At 44.3% G+C, this 24501-nt stretch overlaps 1 protein-coding gene and 1 long non-coding RNA gene across 2 annotated transcripts in view; one reads left to right on the top strand and one right to left on the bottom strand.

Annotated features, from left to right (window-relative positions):
- Window positions 1-10228: 10228 nt before the first annotated feature.
- On the bottom strand, window positions 10229-24454 carry ARRDC4 (arrestin domain containing 4). Its single transcript, XM_060617758.3, has 8 exons — window positions 23929-24454; window positions 19081-19147; window positions 18683-18830; window positions 16368-16470; window positions 15152-15408; window positions 14138-14300; window positions 13412-13566; window positions 10229-13032 (listed from the first exon to the last, which is right to left on the bottom strand). Exons 1-8 carry the CDS (start codon window positions 24215-24217, stop codon window positions 12976-12978), a joined length of 1239 nt encoding a protein of 412 aa, XP_060473741.1. The 5' UTR covers window positions 24218-24454; the 3' UTR covers window positions 10229-12975.
- LOC132668758 (uncharacterized) overlaps window positions 23619-24501 on the top strand; it is an 84309-nt gene continuing 83426 nt past the window's right edge. The window contains exon 1 of the long non-coding RNA XR_013556402.1: window positions 23619-23681. This is a non-coding gene — a long non-coding RNA (uncharacterized LOC132668758). The remainder of the gene's footprint in view (window positions 23682-24501) is intronic.

Here is a 24501-nt window from a genome sequence, read left to right as displayed (position 1 = left end):
ACTGGCAGGAGAGAACCATTAGAAGGTTACTTTTGAAAGAGAATGGCAAGTTTCTGTTTGTTCAAGCTTATTATTATGGGTTTAATATTATTAAAAGGGTTATTAAATTTGTTTGTAATATTTTTCAGGTATTTGAGATAAAATGTTTCTTTTTAATGTTTTCCTTCGTTATCTGTTCATCCCTAAGCTGAGTAACTCAGAGAGATGCTTCTCTGAGTCTTGCCTCTGAGTGCCCATCTTGAAGGTATCAGTCATCATAGTTGCGACTGGCAATGTCCAGTCATATAGCCCTTATGTTTAGGGCAAAATATACCTGGTTGGACATGGGAAACAAATTGAGGGCCTCCTGTTTCTTACATTGTTTGAGGGGTTCATGCCCAGGTGGCTGGCTAGACAGGAGAGAATTGAGCTCAGCAGGAAGGACACCAAGGAAGGTAGCTGTACCCAATTACACATACGGTGAATTAGGAGTCGGTGGGGTTCACCTGAGAATCATTCACAGTCCCCTCATCATGTCTTAGGGGCCTACATGTTCCTACCTCACCATGCTTTTAATGGAAAAATCCAGGGGCAGACTCAAGGGGGAAGGACAAGGGTTGGGAAAGTTGAAGGTATTTCTCAGACTGACATTGAGTTTCTCGTCACTGAACTAGTATCTTACGTTGCCTTTTGTGCCATAAAAGCCAAATGAGAGGCTTTTAAATTATTTCTGTTGCCTAGGAAAGAGAAATATTATCCATGGTGACAAAATCATCAAATTTTATTATGCACAAGTCAGTGCTATTTATTTCAGAGTTTTGCTTTAAAGGATATCATTTAGAAAAATTGGACAGCTTTTCATTGGCTTGGAAGTTTCTATTGTCAAAACATATTACCAGGAAAGTACAATATGTTGTAAAATTACAAGGAACTGCGATTCAGCCCTATTTTGACTTTATTTATAAAAAACAAATTAATAGCAAATGAATAAAACTTTTAAACCATTATCTGAGTAATAATACTAAACAAAACAACTAATAAAACAGCCGCATTCAAACAGCTGTTTAAGAAAGCCCAATGATATTTCATCCATTGTCAAACTTGGCATTTGGGCAGAATAAAGACCAAAGTAAATATTTATTGATTCATGTGAGAACACTGAAAATTCCTCCTTTATAAGTAGAATAAGCAAATAAACCATGATTTATAAAAACCCTGGCTAACTAAATCAGCTAATGGGTCTATTCAAAAAATTCTTATCATGTAAACTGTGAACTGACAATTATAATTGAAAATTACCAGTTTCTCTATGAATTTAATATACATATAGTTAACCACCTGCTTGACTGTTATACAGAGCCATTTAAACGTGAAAATGGATGTACAAATGTTTGAAGGCTTTTGAACCAAACACATTAATTGCCAGTCTGTGTTAATGGAAACAGGCAGAATGGATGCTTGCCTCTCTCTGTAATAAATATAAAAGTTCCCTGGGCTTCTGAGTCTGTGCTGAGCACAAATGGAAGTCTGTTATGGGAGAAGCTCATTGGTGAGATTGAGCCCCTCAACCCCAACCAAGTAGGTGAAAAGGAGACAGGAAAAGTTACGCCAGCCAGGTTTATTAAAAATGCCACATTCCTAACATGGTTCTGTCCAAGCTGGGAACTGGTTGCTTCCCGACTCAGCCCCCACCACGGCAGAATGGACAGTGAGAACCGAGATCAAGTACAAAGCAAGCCAGTGGGCACATCAGTGCCCTGTTCCTTCATGTTGACACCCAGGCAAGTGATCCTGTGCTTTCCTTCAATGGCCCAGGAACCCCTGGACCTGCCCTCACCAGGCAGTGACCCATGAGCTCAGAAGTGTTTTCTTCCATGCAAGAGGTATCAGTCCTTTGTTCCCTGTCTCCTTATGGAGTCTTGGTGTCTCAAATAGACATATTCATGGAAACTTGGCATGCACTCCTCTGCCCAGTCTGTCATTCAAGGGGGTCATTGATTGTCTGGGGCAGGTGGCCTCTCTGAGAGCTGGGTGTTAGGTCCCTTCTGCCATCCCACTCTGGCATGCCCTGCTTTTCTGTGACTCTGTCCATCTCAGTGCAAATGGAGGGGCCCCAGCTTGACTCTGAGCCAGAGCTCTCTGATGGATGTAGATACATGGGAGGCTGGGGGAACTTCTGGGATGGTAAAGACTCATCCTGAGGTAAGAGGCTGCTGGGGAAGGCAGACCTAGTCCAATCTCAGAGCTTTAGTCCTCAGAAGGGTATGGAGATTCTAAGGAGGGTAGGTCTCCTGACTTTGCCAACAGCACTGTCCCAGAGTTGCCCACCAGGTCTTAGGGAAGGGGAAATCTAGAGTTTCACTGAAAACTTGGCAGTAGGTTGAGGCCCAAGAAGTTGTGTTTGGGGGCTCCTGAAAAAAATAGAATACGGAATATCAGAAATCATTCTCCACTTGGTAAAAATCAACCTCATCTGAATTTTTGAAGTCTTCAGGGTTTGAGAAATGATCTCAGGGGCTAGCGGGGATGGGCTTACTCCTGGGGCCTTCCAGAAAGTTCTTGGGAGTAGAAGAGGGACTTGGCAAGAAGCTGAGATTTTTGAAGAGCAAGTTGGGGTAAGAATGAGTGACACGGGGTTATTATTTTTAATGGGACCCAATTCACCTCCACAGACTGGTGGGACCTGGGAACACCCAGGTGAGGTGAAGTATGAATAGGTATTACATGTCAGCCATTTGAAAATATGTTTCAGAGCCAGCTGGTTGAACCCCATGAGGACATCCTGCTCAACGCTGTTCCTCACCCCAGCTTTGGTCGATTTAATCAGTGCCACCACAGCCTGGCATTCGGCTTTACTTTCCAGCTTGTTTCTCCATGGCCGTTGGATGGTCTCCAAGCACCAACGCTAGTCTCAAAGGATAAAGACTTTTCACCAGTGAAGATATTAAGAAGGACTGTGCCACAGGCTCTGAGGGCAAGTTCAAGAGATGAACTCCAGGCGTCCTTTGGGCAAAGTTGTGTCGTCGTAGTACTTGGTGGTTGTTCCTGGTGTGCACGTGCAGAACATCTGGCCCCGGTAATTACCCAGTGTGGTGATTACATGGTAAGAAGGGCCAACCTCCAGCTGGACCCAGGTCATTGTTGAGTGAGCTGTAAGAGGAAGAAAGGGACCCTGTAGCTCTGGGGAAATCAGGTCCTTGTTTCTTTGAAGGTGAGAAAGAGAGAGATAGACACACACACACACACACACACACACACACACACACAGAAACAGAGAGAGAAAGGGAGAGAGAGATGGCAAGAGAAGACAGCAGACTGAGAAGGCACTTCTGTGGCCTCTCACCATGTACATTTGTGCACTGAGCTCAAAGTCTGGGAAGAAATTGGGGGTAGAGATGTGACCTGTGGTCCAGAACCAGTCCCTGGTCCCCGGGGGCCCTGTGAGCTGGTTGCAGGCAGGCTGGGGCCTTCACAACAGAATGAGGAAGAAGAGGTCCCTGGGATGGGGCAGGTGGAGACTGGACCACCTGTAGGGCTGGCCTCCATGGGGGTCCCAGTCCAAATCCCAGTGGCCAACGGCCAAAGGGGCCTGAGCATTCCAGGCCTCACGCATGTGTCCTGGTTCATTTTCAGGGAAATACTTCTCATGGGGGCTCTTGGGTGACAGCGGGAGGATTTTGGTTCTGGAGCCTCAGGGACAAGCGACAGTGACTCGGTGAAGGCCTCCAGCAGCTGTGTTTGGGGCGTGGGGAGCGGAGCAGGATTGCTCCCACTAGGAGGGGCAAGGGTAGGGTGACCAACTGTGCCAGGGGTCCTAGGGCATGGGGAAAATACCGGGCAAACAGGACAGTCTGGTTCCCCTGGATGAGGGCAGGTAATCGCTGAGCAGGGCATCAAGGCCCTGGCTATGTAGGAAGTGAGTCTCCAGCTTTGGACTCACCTGGGTCTCAATGTTATAAATTCCCTTCATAAAAATCAGATGCAAAAAAAAAAAAAAAATCCCACAAAGTACAAAACAAACAGCAACACAGACGATTTCCTCTTAGCGAATTTATCTGATAGACGGGAACCCTCATTTCTCCTGATAGCAGCCACTTCTGATTTATTATTCAGTTTAAAGAGTTTCTTGCACCTTTGTCTTCTCGGGGGATCCTGGCATTGGAGTGGAGGTTCTAGGTCTTAGGTAGGAAGGCAGCTGTCTGGGGAAGGGGTCCCTTCCAGCATCTGGCCTGTCCTAGGTGCGGGTCACACAGCCAGTGAGAGGTAGTGGCTGAGCAAGGCCGGTTCTCAGGTGCCCGGCTCAGACCAGACTTGGAACTACGAGCTGTATTCCAGTTCATACCTGCTGAGGGACTTTTCATCTTGGAACCAGTCAGGCTAATTCTGAAGGGTCAAAGACATGGTATCTATGGCTGGGAGAGGCTGGAGAAAGAAGCTGGTTCACTTATAAGCTGCCAGGCTCCCATTGACTCAGTTTTTCCCTGGGAGACTTCTGCACTGTGATCCGAGACCCCTAGAAAGCCCCCTGTTCAGTGCGGACACTGTTTAAAACATCTCCCACCGGCAGTGAGCATTATTCTTGTTTCGTTCATCAGAGGATGACTCTGGCACTGGTTGTATTAAAATGGCTTCAAGTACAGGGGTGCCTGGTGGTTCAGTTGGTTAAGCATCCGACTCTTGATTTCAGCTCAGGTTGTGATCTCACGGTTCGGGAGTTCAAGCCCCACATCAGGCTCTGCGCCGACAGCACGGAAGCTGCTTGGTATCCTGTCTCTCGCTCTCTCCCTCTCTGCCTCTCCCCTGCTTGCTCTCTGCATCTCTCTCAGAATACAAATAAAAAATACACAAATTTTAAAAACGGCTTCAAGTACCATGCAATTCATTTTCTTAAAAACATCACCTTTGGGTGGTGTGATCCCACATCCCTCTCTTAGAGGAACAGCTGTTGGGTGTTTGCAGCTCCCGGCCGCGCATGTTTAAGATAAGTTATCTTCTGACTTCATTACCGAAGTTTTTTTGTTTTGTCAGATAAGATAGTAGGACGTATTTGCTGCTACGATTTTCCCAGTATCCAGCATTCTGCGTTTACTTTTAGAGCCTGGTGTTAAGTCAAGGATGGGATAACAAACACTGGGATTTGTCTTAAAATCCACCTCTGTGGAAGCAGGTTCTCTTAAGAGGCTTACAAGGAATTTTTGCCTTTAGCCTTTCCCAAGGAAGGTAAAGGAAACTAGAGACTTTTGTTTCCTATATTAATCCTGTGAATACACATACACATGCTTCTTAAATTTGTTTTGATTTAGGCAAGACAAAAAAAAATTATAGAAGTGCTTAGGGAATGAAGCTGTTTTTCCATAATCTCAGTTCTCTCGGAACTATTCAAACCGATCTGCAGCCACACCGTCAGAGAGTGAATACTCGGTGTGCTTTCTTGTATGTACTTCTATGGGCTTCTCGAGCTTCCTTAATTATGCCATGAACTCTAAGGGCTCGACCTTCGGGTTTTGCTTTCGACTTCCTGTGCTGCCACGATTCCGGGGTGTATGAAATATGGAATTGGTTTGTGGAAAGCCTCTTTCACTCCTGTTTACTGCCCTCAAAGTAAGGTCATCCTCTGTGGGCTTCTAGTAGTGGGATGCATTGGTGACGACGGCGTGCCCTCTCTTGAGTCCCCGAGAGCAGAAACAACGCAAGTTTCCACGAGCCGTCTTGCCCGTGGGGCAAAGTCTCCAGTCAAGACACAGAGCATCTGTGTGTATGTGCGTGTGTGCGCCTGTTTGCAGGCCGTATTTTGAAGTAAGCTCATTAACTATAGACCATAAACCTTCATCCTTTACTTGAATGAACTCAGTAAACCAGTCCAGGCAAGTCTGAACATCTGCAGTGAGAGCAAATACAAATCAGCTATCATACAGTGAACGCTTATCACGCAGACTCTCAGATGGATGTTGGCATCTTAGATTAAAAGACAAGATAAGGGGCGCCTGGGTGGCTCAGGTCATGATTTCACGGTTTGTGAGTTCGAGCCCCGCGTCGGGTTCACGGCTGTCAGCGCAGAGCCCCCTTCAGATCCTCTGTCCCCCTCTCTCTGCCCCTCTCCTGCTCGGGCACTCTCTCTCTCTCTCTCTCTCTCTCTCTCTCTCTCCCCCTCCCCCCCAAAAAAAAAACCCAACAAAAAAAAGCAAGACAAAATAAACATGACATTTTTATGGCAGGAAAGTGATTGATTTGCAGCATGCAGCAACTATTTTTATATAAGAAAAACGATAAATTCCTGGCAGCTGCGGCCCCCAGTTTACTCCTTTAATAAGGTTTCCCTAATACCTCCACTGGTGTTGTGCTGTCTGGGGGAAGACTGTTGGTGGAAGAGGTTGGCAGAAAATGGCTTCTCTTCCAGCAACTTCCCGGGGGTGTAGGAACCTGTTGTCTGTTTCCACCGTTTGTAACAGAACTCACATCCTTCCTTGACTAAAAGAGACTCAGGTCTGAAGGCAAGTAGTGTAGACAAAAGGGTGAGCAGTAAGCGTGTCTGTGTGCGTGCCTATGTACACGCGCGTGAGTGTATTTCTATGCATGCGGTGGGTGGGGGAGACCACTGGCAAGTAGGAGGGAAGTGCCTATATTTTGACTTGTTTTCACCGGCAGGTGCTGCCTAAAACGTGTCTCCTCCTGTCCATGCGAGACATCTTGGGTTTTTGAAAATGTGAGCAGGGGTGAAATCTCCCCTCGGCCACAGAAACAGCTCGAGGTGGATTCCACTATGTTGACATCCTGGAAACTGGCACCGGTCACCACTTTTCTATCTGCCTTCACCCCTTTCGCTTTGGATTTGTTTTGCTGTTTCCTTCCCTCACTGACAGATTCGTGTCTTGTTTTAGGGAAAAGCTCGTTCGCTTAGTATGCAATGGCTTCTGGAAGCGTTCTTCTGTCTAGAAAAATCTGATCGTCTTAACAAGGAAGTCTATGTTTTATAGTATTGGATCATTAGGAATAAGTATGGGGCACCTGGGTGGCTCAGTCGGTTAAGCGTCTGACTCTTGATTTCGGCTCAGGTCATGGTCTCACGGTTGGTGATTTCCAGAACCCGAGTGGGGCTCCGTGCTGACAGTGCGGAGTCTGCTTGGGATTCTCTCTCTCAAAACAAATAAATAAGCTTAAAAAAAAAAAAAAAGAGTAAGTGTGCATTTTACAGGTAAGTTTTTCTCAGCTTCCAAGTGGGGTTTTCATCTCAGGTATTAAAAAGTAGGACTAGAAAGAAAATAAAGCAGAGACAGGAAAAAAATTTTAAAAATAAACCCACAAGATTTAATAGTAATAATAATAATAATAATAATAAACTATGCAAGGCAAATACCGTTTCTTTCCTGCGTAATCCGTATTAAAACTTATCAGCTGCTGATAGGCTATCAGTCCAAGATATTTTCTCCTTGGCTTATATTTTCATCACAGGCACCTCTTGTTCATGTTTAGTATAATAGCTTAGTTCATTTCCATCTAAAAGTTAATTACTTCAAGTACTTTGGCAAGCTAAAAGTGAAGCCCTAAAAGTGTGGGTAAACCTGTATTTCTGTACATAAAAGGCAGTTTCTCAAAATCAAAACCAAAGTATTTACAAATATATTATGTACACGTTACACATTTTCTTTGTAAATTGCAAAATGAAATTTTATTTTTCTCATTAATTTGTTTGATGTTTATTCACTTTTGAGAGACAGCGTGTGAGTGGAGTAGGTGCAGAGAAAAAGAGAGAGACAAGAGGATCCTCAGCGGGTTCCAAGCTGAAGGCAGAGAGAGCGATGCAGGGCTCGAATTCACAAACCCTGAGATCAGGACCTGAGCAGAAGTCTCACACTCAAACAAATGAGCCACTCAGGCGTCCCCCAGAATGAAACTTTAAATAATAGCCAACTTGTTTCAAAATGTCTCAGCTGAGGGGCACCTGGGTGGCTTAGTGGGCCAAGTGTCTGCCTTTGGCTCAGGTCATGATCTCACGGTCTGTGAGTTCCAGCCCTGCGTCAGGCTCTGTGCTGACAGCTCAGAGCCTGGAGCCTGTTCAGATTCTGTGTCTCTCTCTCTCTCTCTGCCCCATCCCCCGCTCGCTCTTGTGTGCTGTCAAAAATAAATAAACATTAAAAAAAAAAATCAAAATGTCTCAGCTGAAACATACAGGCACAAACTATCAATGCTTCTTGCATGAATTTTTTTTAAGTTTATTTGAGAGAGAGGTGCATGCATGAGTGGGGGAAGGGGAAGAGACAGAGAGAGAGAATCCCAAACAGGCTCCATGCTGCCAGTGCAGAGCCCTACACGGGTCTTGAACTCATGAACCCTGAGGTCATGACCTAAGCCAAAGCCAAGAATCAGACGCTTAACAGACTGAGCCACCCAGGCGCCCCCTCCCGCCTCCCCCAGCTTGTGTGGATCTTAAGGGTGATATCCTGCGTGAACAAGCCAATGGAAAAGGTACATACAGAATGATTCCATGTCTCTAGCATTCTCAAAATGATAGAGATGGAGAAAAAATCCATCAGGGATGAAGGAAGGGGACAGCAGATCCATCACGGACAAGGGCTGCACAGGGGCAGCCTGAGGGTCTCTTTGCAGCCATGGAGTTTTTCTCTGCAGTGATGGTGGTGATGCTATGGACCTAGACACGATACAATGTCACGGAATACACACACAAACACCTGCAAGAACAATGACTACATTCAAAACCTGGCCAGATCCAAGCAAGCCCTGAATTCTAGTTAATTGTGTGGAATGTGTCAATGTCAATTCTCCAGTCTGGGTAATATATTGTTGTTATGTAAGGGGTTACCTTTGGGGGAGACTGGGTGATGGGGACACAGGATCTCTCTGTACTATGATTGCAACTTGTGGCTCTGTAATTATTTCAAAATATCAAGTTACAAACAAATGCCACTGCTGAAGGAAAGGTTTAAGCTACTAATTAAACATACTTAGGAAGCAATTTAGTCAAGGACTCGTGTCCTTTCAGGAGGCAGGGCTTTTACATAGGTACACAGAAGATTTTTTTTTTTAATTTTCTTACCTTTTTTAAAAAAAAAATTTGAGAGACAGAGACAGAGCATGAGCAGGAGAGGGGCAGAGAGAGAGGGAGACACAGAATCCGAAGCAGGCTCCAGGCTCTGAGCTGTCAGCACAGAGCTTGATGCAGGGCTTGAACCCCCGAACCATGAGATCCTGACCTCAGCTGAAGTCAGATGCTTAAGGGACTCAGTCACTCAGGTTCCCCTGATTCTTGATTAGCATATGGTTAGTATCCGGTTCTGTGAGTGAGTCTTAACCCGTGTAACTTGAAGCAATTACTGTTTTTGTGACTTCTATTAGAGTAGTAGAATCAGGAAATTTTAGAATGAGCAGAGATCTTACAGAAAAATGTAGGTCAGACTTTCAGGTCACACCTCTGGGTTTTGGTATCCTCATTTGTAATATGAGGGTTTTGTCCCAGATTCTTTGTGATTGTCTGCCTAGTTCTAAATTTTGGAACCCACCATTTTACCGAAGGCACTGCAGAAACTTCAACGGTGAACTTACAAATTTTGTCTCAGTATTTAGTGCAGGAGACAAATGTCTCGATTTATGTTGATTGCAAATGAGGATCCACAAATGACCTATTTATTATTTAACAAGATTATAAACACTTGGGAGAGTAGATTACCTGGGCTTTACCACCTAGCTAAGTTTGAGAATTTTCCAGGAGAGAGGGTCTGGGAGCTTTCTTGAGATGATATGCCACTGTATATTCCCTGTACAAAATGCACGGTTTTTACCCATTTGAAAGGGGAGGTTTGCTTGGGTCAGTGCCTTCCAATCCATCCACCAGCAGCCCACCAGATTCCACTGGGGAAACACGTGGCCCGTAAAACATGAAAACTCCAGAAGCTTTAAAAAATAGCCATTATCATTTGGGAACAAATGAAGGTAGTACTCCCTCAACAACCAAAATAGTTTAGGCTTATTTACTCTAAATGTCAACCACATTTCTTCACAGAATGCTAAAAACGGATTACCTGGGGGAAACGGAGCCCGCTGTAAAACCAGGCTCAGGATCCCCCCAGGCTGTCCGGCCCGGTGACCATACGCGTTTACAAAAGGATCTTAATTTACAGCAATTACACTTTGTCTTGTGGTATTGACTCTCCCCCCTATGTCTGTAACAATTCAGGTCAGAATCTTATAAAAATAAAGCAAAACAAAACAAAAAACAACCCAGCACCTCACAGCATTAGTGTCATCATTTTATTAACAAAAGGAACCCATGGGGTTCAAACCAGAGTACAAAATACAATCTTTATTTTTTTTTTCCTGTGGGTTAAACTGTTACATTTTTAATAATAAAAATAAAAAAGCTTTCATAGTTAACTTATCAAAAACAAAACCCCTGCCTATTGAGTTTCTTATTGTGCAAAACAAAAACATCAAAATTAAAGTTCTGCCCACGGAAGGATTTTGTGTGCCCGAAGATGCACATTTGCAATGTCACAATGTTTGCTTCAAAAAGAAAATTCTAAGGCCACGGTTTCTCTGCAAACTAAACAACAGAATAAACAAGCAATAGCAGCTGCATTTTTATCTTCATTCCCAAGAACTCCGTTTCAATGTAGACTTCTCCACATTCGGAAAATAATGTCTTGATTATAGAAAGGTATGCAGTTTCAACCTACTGCTTAAGGTCAGATGGGCGGATAAGGCGAATCATCCCTTTCAGCTACTCTGTTAAGTGCTAGACATCAGCTGTGCTTTCATTTTGGGAGCACGTTTCATGATTTCTCTAATACAGGTGACAAAACAATCCTAGTGAAGGAGCGTGCGAAGCAGTTGGGAGTCAACTACTTGGCTTTTCCACGTGGGGCCAAACAGCTCGACTTTCTCTTCCTTCATACCTTTCGCTTCGTGTCTTTCACTGTGTTTTGGTATCACTGTGTTTTGGTATCGTGACAAGGCGTGTAAACTACAACTGAGAAGTCAAGAAACGGCTGAAGGTGGCCTTTTTTTGTTTTTTAAAGTAAAAGCAAAATTGTTCAGACAGCACTTAAGTACACGTTACCTGCTTAAAAACACACCAAGAATAAAGCAAAACAAGAACAAAACAAAACAAAACACCCCACAACACACTAAAAACCAAAGCAGGGAATGAACGGGGTGTGACGATTTCGGTACCACCATTATCAGTATAACAGTTGTGTGTTGTGATTTTACACAGTGGCTTACGGTGAGAAAAACCTGCTGCAGGTGCTCACGTGATTCCAAAGAGAGGTATGTCCGGAAGGGCGAAAACTCTGCATCTACCTCATGCTTGTAGAAAAATCCCTGATCGGAGGGCCGACTAACTCTAAATACAAAACTTAACCTTAGAAAAAGAGCTTTTACACTCGTGACTGAATGTAGGCTGACGGAAAGAAAAGAGGACTCGTTCTGGCGAATGAAGTGTGGTGTTCTGCATGGAAGCACCAGGGTTTCTGGGTCGAACCCGTAGGACGTGGAGAAAACCAAAGTATTTGGCTGGTCCAAAATCTCTCCCGCGGGAATCCCTACCTCCCTTCCATGCAGTGTCCGAGGGTGCTCTCGGCTCACGAAACTGACAGATCAAAGGACGAGCAAGTGAGCACGTGACCAGGAAGAAGAGGGGAACAGGGGACAGGAAGAACACTGCTCAGACTTTCAGCAGCAACACAATCTTGTCGGTCGGAATATCCTGAGGTTAAATGATAATAAAATATTGCACCAAGACAATAAAGAAAAAAAAAATCACAGTTTAAATAGAATTACTAAAGAGTTGGAATAATAACGTACAGCGTGGCGACTGCCGTCAGTAGACTGAAGTCTCTAGGCAGGAATTAAGTTTTTGTTTTTGTTTTTTAAATGGTACCCTCAAAATTTGTACCCTCTTTTGATTCTGCATCTATTTTGAAATACCCTTTGGTATACATCTATTAACTTTCATCTAATGCTAACCTTATAGATTTTTCCCTCGGTCCACCTGCGGATTTAGCGATCGGCGAGATAAGATTGGGACTGCCAATTAGCAGGAACTCCACGGAAGGCTTATCATGCCTGGTGTTTTAAAAGGATTCTGATAACCCCACTAGAGGTAGGTTAAGAGAGGCTTTTGTTGTTTTGGTTTTTTTCTGTGTAGTTATCGAGGTATCCTGAGGATGCAACCTTTTTTTCCCCCTTTCTTTTTCTACTATGATCTTAGGTAAATAAGACATGGGAAAAATCAAACACATACCCTAACAGAGTACTTGAAGGGGGTAAAAAGTACAGCCTTCCACAAAATGTGTTCTCGAACTGAAATTCATCTTTCCCCTCTGAACGGACATGCCTTGCAAGGAACTCTTTCTTGGTTTCATAATACTGTACAGCCGATTTACAATATGAAACTATATTCCTTCATTAGGACCTCATAAAAAGATTCTCTCAAGAACTTCAGTTCTATGGGACCTGGGGAGAAATCATGAAGACCCCGACGTGTTGAGGGTCACTTCATATTTAGAGTGGACCTTTTTCCTATTTATACACACCTCTGTGCTGCTACCTTCTTCAAGATCAAGGCTCCCAACGAGTCCATATTTCCTTAAAGCTTAGGGTAACTTCTGTTCCACCTGGAGAAACCTGTTTAAAGGTATGTTCGTCTAGTGTTTCCACCACGCACATGGATTCTGTTCTCTTGGGTCAAGCGCAGACACCCTTCACTTACTCTCTCACCACCAGGACTTCCATTACGTTCTGTGACTTGTCACATCTTCGTTGGATCATTTAAAGGGGACACATGACCCTATCATACATTTGTGCAATGCATTCTTGTCAGCCCACTGGAAAGTTCATGCATCCTTCAATTTCTATCACCTTCAATCTTGATGTTCGTGTATGTCCTTCCCCTAATCTTCTCTCCCTCTTTCCATAAAGGCAGCGGGGGGAAGAACCAACATTCTAATCGGATGATGAACACAGTGATTTCTGGAATTTTTTTCAGAGAATGAAGGACACAGGCTGGGTCTCTTCTACATCAGCAGGGTGAGGATCAACCTGAAAAAACAGACCAAGACACTAAGACTACTATCCCAGCCCTCTCCAAAGGGTCTTGGTATCTGTTTCTAATTATTGGTGGTTGTAAGCTGAGCTGCTCAAAGCCTATCAGTAATAAGTCCCAGTGGGCCACTTAAATTCTCCGTGTTCTATGGCCACATAAAACATTTTAAAGGCAATCCACGGTGCGTGACGTGCCTGTTGTAGTTTACAAGGCAAGCGTTACAGAATGAGGTGATTGGATCAGGGCTAATCTAACGTTACCCGAGAAATTTTTTAACTATGTATCCCCTGCTCATTAGGAATCAGCAGCAGATACTTACGGAGGATTATTTACAAACAGCAAGGCAGAAGTCTCATCTTCTTTTGCTTTGCTTACCTCTGAATAGAGAGGGGGAGGCTGGAAGCGGAATTGCTGTACGCAGGCAAACATAGGGCAGCATGCTTCTCCCTCACAGTCAGGGGGCTGAGGGTAAGGAGGGACGTGTCGAGAGAATTCTTCCTCGGACACCACGTCTGCATAATTGGGTGGCGCTGAAACAAAAACGGAGTTGGATCTCAGAAGTCCGTGCAAAGTCAATTGCGTTGATCTCCCGAACTCTTACCAAAACCAGAAATATAGCTAAATGTGAAAACAATGATTTTTTTTTTAATCCCCGCTCTAGTAAGTGAGTTTTTGTGCTTATTGCAACAAGACATATTTAATCAATTCTGCTTTTGTGAAATCACTACGAACACTGATTATGTTCTATTTCGAGCGATGGATGTTACAGTGCAGGCAAAACAGATCATGTAGACGTGGTTGCAGAAAACACACGCACTCTACGCGTACTTGGACCATTTTCTCATTGTCTTACTCCTAATGAATGGGAGTCGGGAGTAGAAGACTTGATTCCTGGCTCTGCCATCAGCAGCTCTGCGTCCTGGATAAGCCAAGCTCTTCACGTCCCTTCCAGGAACACCGTTTTCTAGTTTTTAGTACCCGGAAGAGTCGGGGCCGCTGTTAACAGCAGTAGTAATGGTCATCTGAGCACTTCTGTCCTGACCCCGCCTGCTCTTACTCTACGTGTGAACTTCGCGCTCAAAGCTCCTCACACTGTCGTACCTTCCGGCTGCTCTGGCAGCGTCAGCGTCAGCCAGCTCATGTCCATGCTGAACCGGCTGGCGGTGCTGGAGTTTCTGCTCCCAAAACCGTTATATGGGATTGTGCCAATCACTAAGGGCAGCTCGAGCATCAGTTTTTTAGCACCAGGAATGTGAATATACACCTAATATGCCAAACACACAAACAAAAACAACGACAGCAAAAAAGAGAGACAGAGAGAAAGGCAAAATATAGGTTAAACCTCATAGTAGATGGACCAGTTTATTTTTTCACACAAACAAATCTCTCTGTTGCCTGCCACCGCTCCCGCATACAACTGTAAATCATCCTGACCAAATGCAATAGACAACAAACCAAATGAACGGCGCACGAAATAGAGAATGCTCTGTGATGGGGAACCGTAGCCTTAACATCCTTCAGCATAAGGGAGCATGCCCTACACATAGGAATTGTAGAAAATGAAGTAGGTGCTTTCAACATAACCAGCCCCCTGCATGCACCTTAACTCTTTCATGTGACTTAATTAAATGCCTCAGGGGGATAGGTTTGGATTACAAAGGCCAGTCTTCGTCACTCCAGCCTGTCGGAATGCTGGTGTAAAGTGACATTTTGTCAGCCGCTAAAAGTACATGCTCGTGGGGACACGGCATCAGTTACTGCTCCATTCTACATAGTTTTCATTTTAAAAAAGCACTCTGGAACACGGGGGAAGGGAAGCAAAAATAAGATAAAAACACAGAGGGAGACAAACCATAAGAGGCCCTTAAATACAGAGAACAAACTGAGGGCTGCTGGTGGGGTGCGGGGGGGTGGGTGGGCTAAAGGGGTGATGGGCATGAAGGAGGGCACTTGCTGGGATGAGCCCTGGGTGTCATATGTAGGTGATGAATCACTAACTTCTACTCCTGAAACCAATACTACACTACGTGTTAATTAACTTGGCTTTAAATTAAAAAGTAAAAAGTAAATACACTTTAAAAAATATATATATATAAATATAAGCTTCCTGCTTACAGCTAAGGAATAGTCTACTCTGATAATGCAGCAATCCAGGATGGACGGAGTAACAGGCGGAATTTTTAGAGTCTTCCCGTGCCATGTGTCAGTGCCCCCAGAGGCGATGTGGTTTCCTCGCACGTTGGCGACCATGTGCCGGACGGTCTTTGTCTTCCCGCTGGCCAAATACGTCTGCGTTTGGAAAATGGCAGCTTTGGGAACGATGAGGCGGGAGGAACAATTCTCTATCTCCGCATAGATTGGAATAGCTTCTCCTGAAAAGGAAACAAAAACACCTTCAGCGACGTTTCAGAAAGCCCTCCCCGCGGTGAACTAGAGCCATTACCAATTAAAGCTGCAAGGTCACAAAGTCACTTTCACAAGAGGAGACCTCTGACGGGAGGCTTGAACTGTAAATCCGCGTCATGAGGAATCGCCTCAGCTCACGGCAGGTGCGGCTTTCTAATTATGGCATTCTTTGCTTGTCTAATGTAGCAGTATCAGGTTACCAATTCTAAAGACATGTGACTGGCCAATATCTATAAAAATTAAGACACACCAAGAAATGGCCCAGTGGTGTATAAAGTACGAAAGATCACTGACGGACTCACTAGTGCCTATCAAATCAAAACCCGGCCAACAGGAGAACAAAGACTTTGTTTTTAAGGAACTGGTGTTCAGGCACAGGTAAGACAGTGGATGGAGCAGCAAGTTTTACATCCGCATTACACGTCCACCGTGACACCATCCCGTACCACGTTGGGTTCCAGTTGGCCGAGCCCTGGAGCGGGGGCCAACGCCGCTGTACGGAAGCGGACCCTTCACAAACGGTCACGCCGGTGGCAGTCTGACTGTTCAGACTGTTCACGGTCTACATCGCAGCCCCCTATACTTGGGGGCTTTCACACAACAGTGCTCTTCTGGGCAACACCGCCCTGGACACTCTGCCGAACATCGAGTCAAATGCTGGCATTTTCCCAGGCTTCTAATTTTAGACTTTGTCACTAAAGCGAAAGCACTGAAGTCAAAAATGCCAGGAGTTGGATGGGAATCTACTCATCCGCTCAAAAAAACTTAAATATCAAGTACTTATGTGAAAAACAGAAAACCGTACTATTCACATTTTAAAATGGTATACAGTTCGTAAATTACAAAACACACTATTAAAAATCACTTGCAATTAGCTAATAAAATGAATGACTCTTCCACATGGACTTTCAAACGTTGTACTTACCATTACAGTATCCCTTCCTTTCAATTTTGGCACTCAGCGAGACTGGACCAGAAGTGAAAAACCAACAGCCAACCATTTTCTCTTGAGTTTTCAATACAGGGGTCTTGAAAATTTCAAATAATAACATGACTTTAATAAAACTAGCAGAAAATTCACAGAACTTAAAATCGTGTCATTCTTTATTAAATAACTGTGAAGAAAGGCCTTCCGAAAAACAAATCAACACTTTTATCCTCATGTGACAGACTAGGCAAAATACTTAAGCAAAACACAAAGCATAAACAAAAATTCTCTTTTTAGGAAAACTAAGGTGAATTCTCAGACTCACATTAGGTGACACCATCCTGTTTTACCCTGTAAATCATTATGTTTCTGGAAAATGATTTAACATCCCTTAAAGTAGTAATCAAAAATTGTAGTCATAACTATTAACATGACAGAGATACTTTTTCTTTCCTTTTTTAATTTTTTAATGTTTTTTTATTTTTGAGAGAGGGAGAGACAGTGTGAGAGTGGGGGAGGGGCAGAGAGAGAGGGAGACACAGAATCTGAAGCAGGCTCCAGGCTCTGAGCTGTCGGCACAGAGCCTGATGTGGGGCTTGAAGCCACCAGCAGCGAGATCATGACCAGGGCCGAAATCAGATGCTCAACCGACTGAACTTCCCCGGGCGCCCTGATACTTTTTCTTTTAAAAACCTTACGTGTGTATTAGGGAAACGGAGAAATGGTATAAAAATCAATAATCAGAACATTGTACTTGTTTTGGCATCTAAACTGTAGAACAAGCAAACAGTCTCATTTCCTGAATTCAAAAGTACATTAGTAGGCAGAAATTTCAAGTGCCCTTAACTTCGAATGTTTTGGGTTTTAGTGTAACGGCAGCAAGATAAACCCAATGTCATGGATCCACAGGGTTACTGAACATACCGCCCTGCTCTCTACTCCACAGCATCGATGGAAATGACTCAAGATTTAAGATGGTCACTTGGAAAGATGCACAAACCAAAAGCTCATTGTAAAACCCAAAGCTGCAACATTTTTTACTTATAAAAGAATATTAAAGGATTACTAGTTTCTCTTTCTGGCAAAAAAAAAATAAAATCTCTTTAAATCATTTGCCACCATGGTCCCATGAATAGCTTAGAAGTAGCTAACTTCCCAATTTCAAGTAGTTTTTAAAAATACAAGACAGTATTGTCAATTTGCAAAAAAAAAAAAAAAAAAAAAAGAAAAGAAAAGTGGTTAGTGGATGGTAAGTTTCAGCTGTAACTAGCTGTGAGCCGGGTCAGCTGCGTGCTGGCTGTTCTAGAATTCTGGCCACAAGGGGCCATGTGACCAGGGCATAACTGTTATATTTTCACACTCTAAAAGTGAACAAACCGTAAAGTCTATTCAGTTTTCGTATGAAAACAGAGCAAAACACCTTTTAACTCCTGTTTTTTTTCCCTTTAAAAACATTGGCCAGAAAAAGAAACCCCCGATAATAAACATACATGTTTGGAACATCAGTATCATGATGGAAAGTTTAAATTATCCTAGTATTTTCTAGGAAGTAAAAAAAAAAAAAAAAATCATTCATTCATATTTAAATGAAGAACCATTAGGTCCTCATAGCTATCATGAAAGTACAAGGTATAATTTTATATTATTTTGATAATATGGGTTTAGATAAAAGAATCTAGCTCATTAGCTCCCATCTTGCCTATTCTGTTGTTACTTATAGCCTAATCTTTCTTATCAGCCTACAGTATTTCTGGTGATTATTAGAAGTTCAATGCTTTAATGTGGCCAAATCTGTCATAAGGAAATGATAAGTGAAAGGCTCCCCACAGCAGCTGCGTGCACTTACTTAATGTTAGAAAATGGCATGCAAAATGGAAGGATACATAGCATAATGGCCTGAGCTTCAATAACAGGCTGAGCATGATTAATACTCTTCCATAATTACTGTTCCTCAACCTGCTATTATTGAAGAGTTTAGAATACCACAGCCCTGTGAATGTGGCGGCTCTGGTAAAAGTAACCACTCTCTGTGTGTGCATTATTATTATTAAGCCTTATTAATGCATTTCAAGCCTGTATAACTTTTTGGCAAAAGAAGCCCCGAACAACGGAGACATAATCAATAGAATTAACACACACAATTTGTAATTTGCCCGGCCTAGAATCACACATTTAGAGTGAATGCCCATGGGTTACGAGATTCTATCAGAAAGTGACAGGACAGACGACCACTAAACTGGCTCAATGTACATAGCACAATTGAAAGCAAGGAGGGAGGGAGGGAAGGGGGAAGAGAAGAAGGAAGGACTTACTAATAATGCTGGTGTGTTGACATCGATGTGACTAATAACCTGAAGTTCCCGCTTCACACTCTGATCAGGTACCTTGGGTCGTTCCAAAACTGCTCTCACGCAGTACTGAATACTTCCATATTTCCCGCTGAATGAGGTTACTAAAGGTCTGAAACAAGCCAAAGACATTAACTTATAAGTTCATCTTTCAGTTACACACAATTGGAAAAAACCCTTAAAATGATGGTTTTGGCTTAAAAAAAGAAAGAAAAAAAAAAAACCAAAAAACAAGAGTGTGAACAAGGTAAGCCTATCCTGGGGTAATGCAAGATAAGCGGGTGTAACGGTACGTGGTACCCACACATCCGGCAGGGCATGCTGCAGAGAAAGAAAATCATGAAAATAATAGTTTCACTTACTCAGATGGAAGCTGAAAGCTAAATGGAAATTCATGTTTTCCAGGCTGTAATAAGAGGATGCCTTCACCTAAAAAAGAAAATACATTTTAACTAAGGTTAGTATTAGATCAAGAATTTTCACAACCTAAATCATATTCTTTTTAAAGGAGGTTTTCCTGGCTATAACATCCAGTGTACTCCATAAGGTACAGTACGCTGAGATTTAGAGAATTAAAATCTGAATCAGCCTACTAATTTTAATCAATTTCAAACCACACACACACACACACACACACACACATCTTCTATCTTCAAAGAGACCAATCACACAAGTAATTACCATAAAGTGTCAGTGCCTAGAGTTCCCATATACATACATAGGTGAACACGAGTGCATGTATGTACATGTATACATATACATAAACATTTGCTCACCCTACTCATAGACTAGCACAAGTATACTAACATAATATTATTACTAACACACATCAATACTAGTATGGTAGCATATGGTACACTATTATGCTAATATGAGATATCAGTATTCAATTGCATTTAAAACTGATTTTAATCAGTACACTGATTATGCTGATTATGGTACACTATTATGCTAACATGAGATATCAGTATTCAATTGCATTTAAAACTGTATTTTAACAAAAAATACATCTATTTATTTTGGGTATGGCATAAAAATCAGATTCTGTATTCCTTGGACAAAAACGGAAAAAGGGGGTGAAGAATTTCCTTGGAGAATTACGAATATCGGGTATACGAAAGAGCCAAACCAACAGGACAACTTATTAGGTAAGAGTCCTGCATTTGCACGTAAGCTCTACTGATTAATAGGTGGCTAGTTCAAGTTCAGCGGGGTGGGCCAAGCACAAGCATGCCTCCTTTCTCCTGCTCTGGGTCCGGGTCGGCCAGCTCCACTGCATCCCACACAGAGGCTTATCCCTGCTTGTCAGAAGGCCAAGACACAGGGTGGATGGACCTGCAAGGCCAGAGGCGCTGCTGGAGCTCCGATGAACACACAATCTGCATCACTCAGATCCAAAGCCAACTCCGGGGCTGCCATTTGGTTAGATAGCTCTGCAGAGATCCTTATAAACCTTCCCCGCCTTTTCTGTTCATCTGTTCAAATTTAGGACTAAATTCCCTCATCAAGGGTGGCCTGATTAAGACAAAGAAAGGGCAGGGCAGATGAGAAGTCTGAGATTTGCCTGTCAGTTGATACTAAAAACAAAAATTTCTACTGTATCCATTAAAAAAAAAAAAAAATTAAAGGGCTAGTGATTTTTTTTCCACTTAATTACTAGAAACAATTCAGTTAACATTTCAACCTTGTCTTTTTAGAAAACAGGAATGCATTATTGGCCCATTTAGTCTTCCAAATGTCCCCAGTGTTCAGTGTGTAATATATGAGGGGCAGAATAAGTATAGTATCTTCCACGGAAAGTCATTCAAATAGAAATATGAGACAGAGTGGGTGACTTGGAGGCAAAGTGAGCAAGTGACAGGAACATGAGGCTATGTTAAAACAACAGTGACTGAGACAGTCCCCAAGGCTCACGTGTGCTCAGAGACACCCTAGAAGCCTCAGCAGTGTCCCAGCAGTGCTCCAGCACTGGACGCTAGGGAAGCCTCTCCCAATTTACTGCCATCAAAGTAAAAGGCTCAAGGCAATCCCTGTGCTCCTGACGGGGGTAGACTACAGTTCAAATGTATCATCATTAGATTACTGGATATGACAATTCAAGTACTTTACAATGTTCAGAAATGGAGATTTCATTTGAGTTCAAAATTTATAATGCTTAGATGTCAGGCACTGTGGATGCAAAGATGAGTGATGGCAATTGTCAAACAGACCAGGGGAGGGAAGGAGGCCACAGACACACATACACCCAAGTAATGACCACAGAGTGCCCGAACCTGGAAAGGGGATGATGCCTGTCCCGGACCTGAGGGTTGTTGGCACGGAGATGAGCAGGGCAGGGTTTTAGACGAAGGGAACAGCATGAGGCCGAGCACAATGGGCATGTGTGGAGAACAGAGTTACCCAGGATATTGAGAGGTTAAGAGATAAAGTTCTCTCATCATAGACAAAACAAATCCACACAGGAAGCATGTAACATTTAAAATGAAGACTTTCAATCACCTCCATGCATAAATAGAACAAAAATTGAGAAGGTTGAGAAATATAGGTTATAGTTTTTGGAATCAAATCTTAGTTTTCTTCCTCTTATTTATTATTATTATTATTTTTTTTATTAAAAAGGTTCACAAGCTGAATCATGTGCCCATTTATGCTTCTGTTGTCTTGGCTCATTATGTGTGCCTCATACAGTGAAGGCTACAATTTCACAGAGAGGTGTTCCATTCACCAATGTTCTTATAGCCCAACCAACCTCCTAATTCAGGGCACCCAGGAGCCATGGGAGCTATAATATCATTACAGGGACTTGGGTTCAGGAAGGATGAGGGACTCCCACAAGGACAGACTGCTGGTTGGTGACCAACTGAAACCAACTCTCTGGTCTGTCTTGTCTTTCTACCACAATTCCTCAATTAAAAAAAAAAATGACGAGTATCAATCACAATGGCAGCAAGCTGTCAGATTAGATTTAACAATGCCAAACAGTTATCTGGGGAGATTTCCTGAAAACAGATCTCATAGGCACATTTCCCCCAAATCTAGATTTGTAAAAAATCTCTTCAGGTGATTGGAATTCACCTAGGTCTTGGAATTAAATGACCCTGAGAATCTATGACCCTGTATAGTTGCTAACCTCTTCCAAGCTACAGATGTTATTGTTATTTTTTCTCAATGAGATCACCTTAAAAAGACTATGATTTTTAGGGGCTCCTGCCTGGCTCAGTTGGTGGGGCAACTGACACTTGATCTCAGAGTTGTGAGTTCAAGCCCATGTTGGGCATGGAGCCTACTAAAAAAAATTCAACAAAACAGATTATGATTTTTATTTTTAAGTATTTATTTCTTTTTAAGAGAGAGCGAGAGAAAGAGAGAGAATGGATGGGGGAGAGACAGAGACAGGGGAACAGAGGATCTGAAGTGGGCCCTGTGCTGACAGCAGCGAACCTGATGTGAGGCTCGAACTCAGGAACTGTGATATCATGACCTGAGAAGAAGTCGGTTGCTTAATTGACTGAGCCACCCAGGCACCCAACAGATTATGATTTTTAAATGAAACATAATCTTTGCAAATATTTGTTATGATAAAAGAAGCAAAAAAATGTTCAGGTTGTCTAGACTTATCCGTTCTATTCCACCAGAATGAAAAAGCAAGATCTAACTCGTGAATCAAAACACTATTAGCCCAGGTTTTACCAAAGCAATTCTTAAATTCCAGGTCTAACTGCTATTAATGTTGTATCTATTTACTCAGTAGTTATGGGCACAAAGATATAGAGTCCAAAGTCCTGGACAAAAACCACTTCTCTCTTCATGACCCTTGACGCCAGTCAGCCATCTTGAAAATCTGCCCTGTCTCTGACCATTGGGGGAGGCGTGCGTGGGCAGATCCCGGAAACCATACCCACGAAAGGGTCACCCAACACAATGCACTTGTGAATCCAAAAGAAGGCTTTGGTTCCAGATATGTTTTTTCCTTGCTACAATATTTGGGATCACTGGATTCTCACATACTTGGAGGATTTAACTGGGAACAGTCTACTTCTCCATAGCAAGACAAGGCAAAACTGCACCTGCTATTCGTTTTGTAGAAGACACAGCAAGGGGCAAAGCAGTGATACACTGCATTGGACTCTTCAAGGGAGGGGAGTTTATACCATTATCTCATTTTATATATAAAAGCTGAAGCTGAGAAGGCAGAAGAGTGAAATGGTGTAAAGTAACTTCCACCAACTGCATGAAGACCAAGATTCCCTGTTCCGAGTATTTTCATGATTAAGAAAAGCAACTTTTGCATATTTATTATAATTACAAAAAATCTTAACATTTACATATAATATAAAGAATGAGGAAACATATATAATGGGTTACCACTTCTGGAAAAATCTACACTATTAACTGGACTCCACAAGACTGGACAAGAAAGGTAATTCTTCCTCCAGAAACTCTTACCATGCTCAGATCCCACTGTCTCCAAAGGCCTAAGGGGGTTGGGGGGGGGGGGGTTGTGGAAAGGGATGTTGCAATGGAAACAAAAGGAAGCAAAGAATAAAAGACAAAGAATATGAGGCAGAGGCAGAACTCTTTAAGTTACCCTGCTTCCAGAAGAGGGAAGCCAAGTAAGATGCTCACGAAACACTTCCTTTGAATTCCTACCTACCGCTCACGAACTACTTCCCCTCTTCCCAGGACTGAGGTTTTGCTAATTCATCATGAACCAGACACGAGCGTCTACGTCCAGAATGGGAACGGGAGGCCCATAAACCAGTGGGCACCACCGCATGGCCCCTCAAAGACGGATTCCGCCCTCCATTCCTCAGGCCAGAAGGGACAGGACCTAGATCCCCAGAACCTAGATTTCTGTCTGCTCATCACAGGTTCCCATAGCAACGGTTCACTCCGGGGACCGTCCTGGACCGTCCCGGGACGCCGGGCGCGGTGAGGCCCGGGGGCGAGGAGCCAGCTAGAGGTGCGCACCCACCACGCGGCATCGCCCCGGTGCTTTGAACTTGGGGGGCACGGGCATTGTTACCCGCCCGTCACCGGCGAGCAAACTGAGGCTCCGGCCACCGGGTGGGCGGACCCCAGCCGCGGATCCCGCCCCCGCCCCCCGGCTGGTGGGCTTCCGCCGGCGCGCGCCCTCCCGGTTCCTGGCAGCCCCTCTGAGGAGCCTCCCGTGGCCCGGCCGGGACTCCGGGGTCGTCGCCCTCGCTCACCGGCCGGGGGCTCGCGCAGGCTCAGGCGCACGTTCAGGTACTCCACCTCCGACGCGGCGGCGGGGGCGGCGGCGCCGGGGCTCGGGCCCCAGGCGGCGGTGGCTCGGCCGTGGGCCTCCAGGCGCAGCGCCCGCAGGGCCACCGGCTCGGCCGCCTCCAGCAGCACGTGTCCCGCCACCGTCTCGCCGCTCGTGTAGCAGCCCTTGCGCTCATCCTCGAACACCAGACCCAGGCTCTTCACGCGGCCCTCGGAGCCCACGGCCGCCGCGGACCCTGCCTCGCCGCCCATCCCGCCGGGCGATGCGGCCGCGCCGGGGAGGTCGGCAGCTGTCCGGAGCCGGCGTGGCGAGCAGAGCGGCGCCGCTGTCACGGGCGCCCGCGGCACGCCGAGGGCCCCGCAGCCGCTGTGCGGTGCCCGGTGGAGCCCTAGCGCGCCGTGGGGCCTATCGCTTTAACAAACCCAGGTGGGACTGGTAAGGGGCCGGGACAGCCCACCCCCGGCGCGCGCCCATAGGCCGGCTGTGAGCCCCGCCTGGTGCGGATTGGTTGTAAATGGCCACCGAGTCATATCAT

Source organism: Panthera onca, chromosome B3, assembly GCF_046562875.1.
Source record: "Panthera onca isolate mPanOnc1 chromosome B3, mPanOnc1 haplotype 2, whole genome shotgun sequence".
NCBI lineage: Eukaryota > Metazoa > Chordata > Mammalia > Carnivora > Felidae > Panthera > Panthera onca.
Note: the sequence above shows the minus strand (reverse complement) of the source record. Positions and strands in the feature narration are given on the sequence as shown.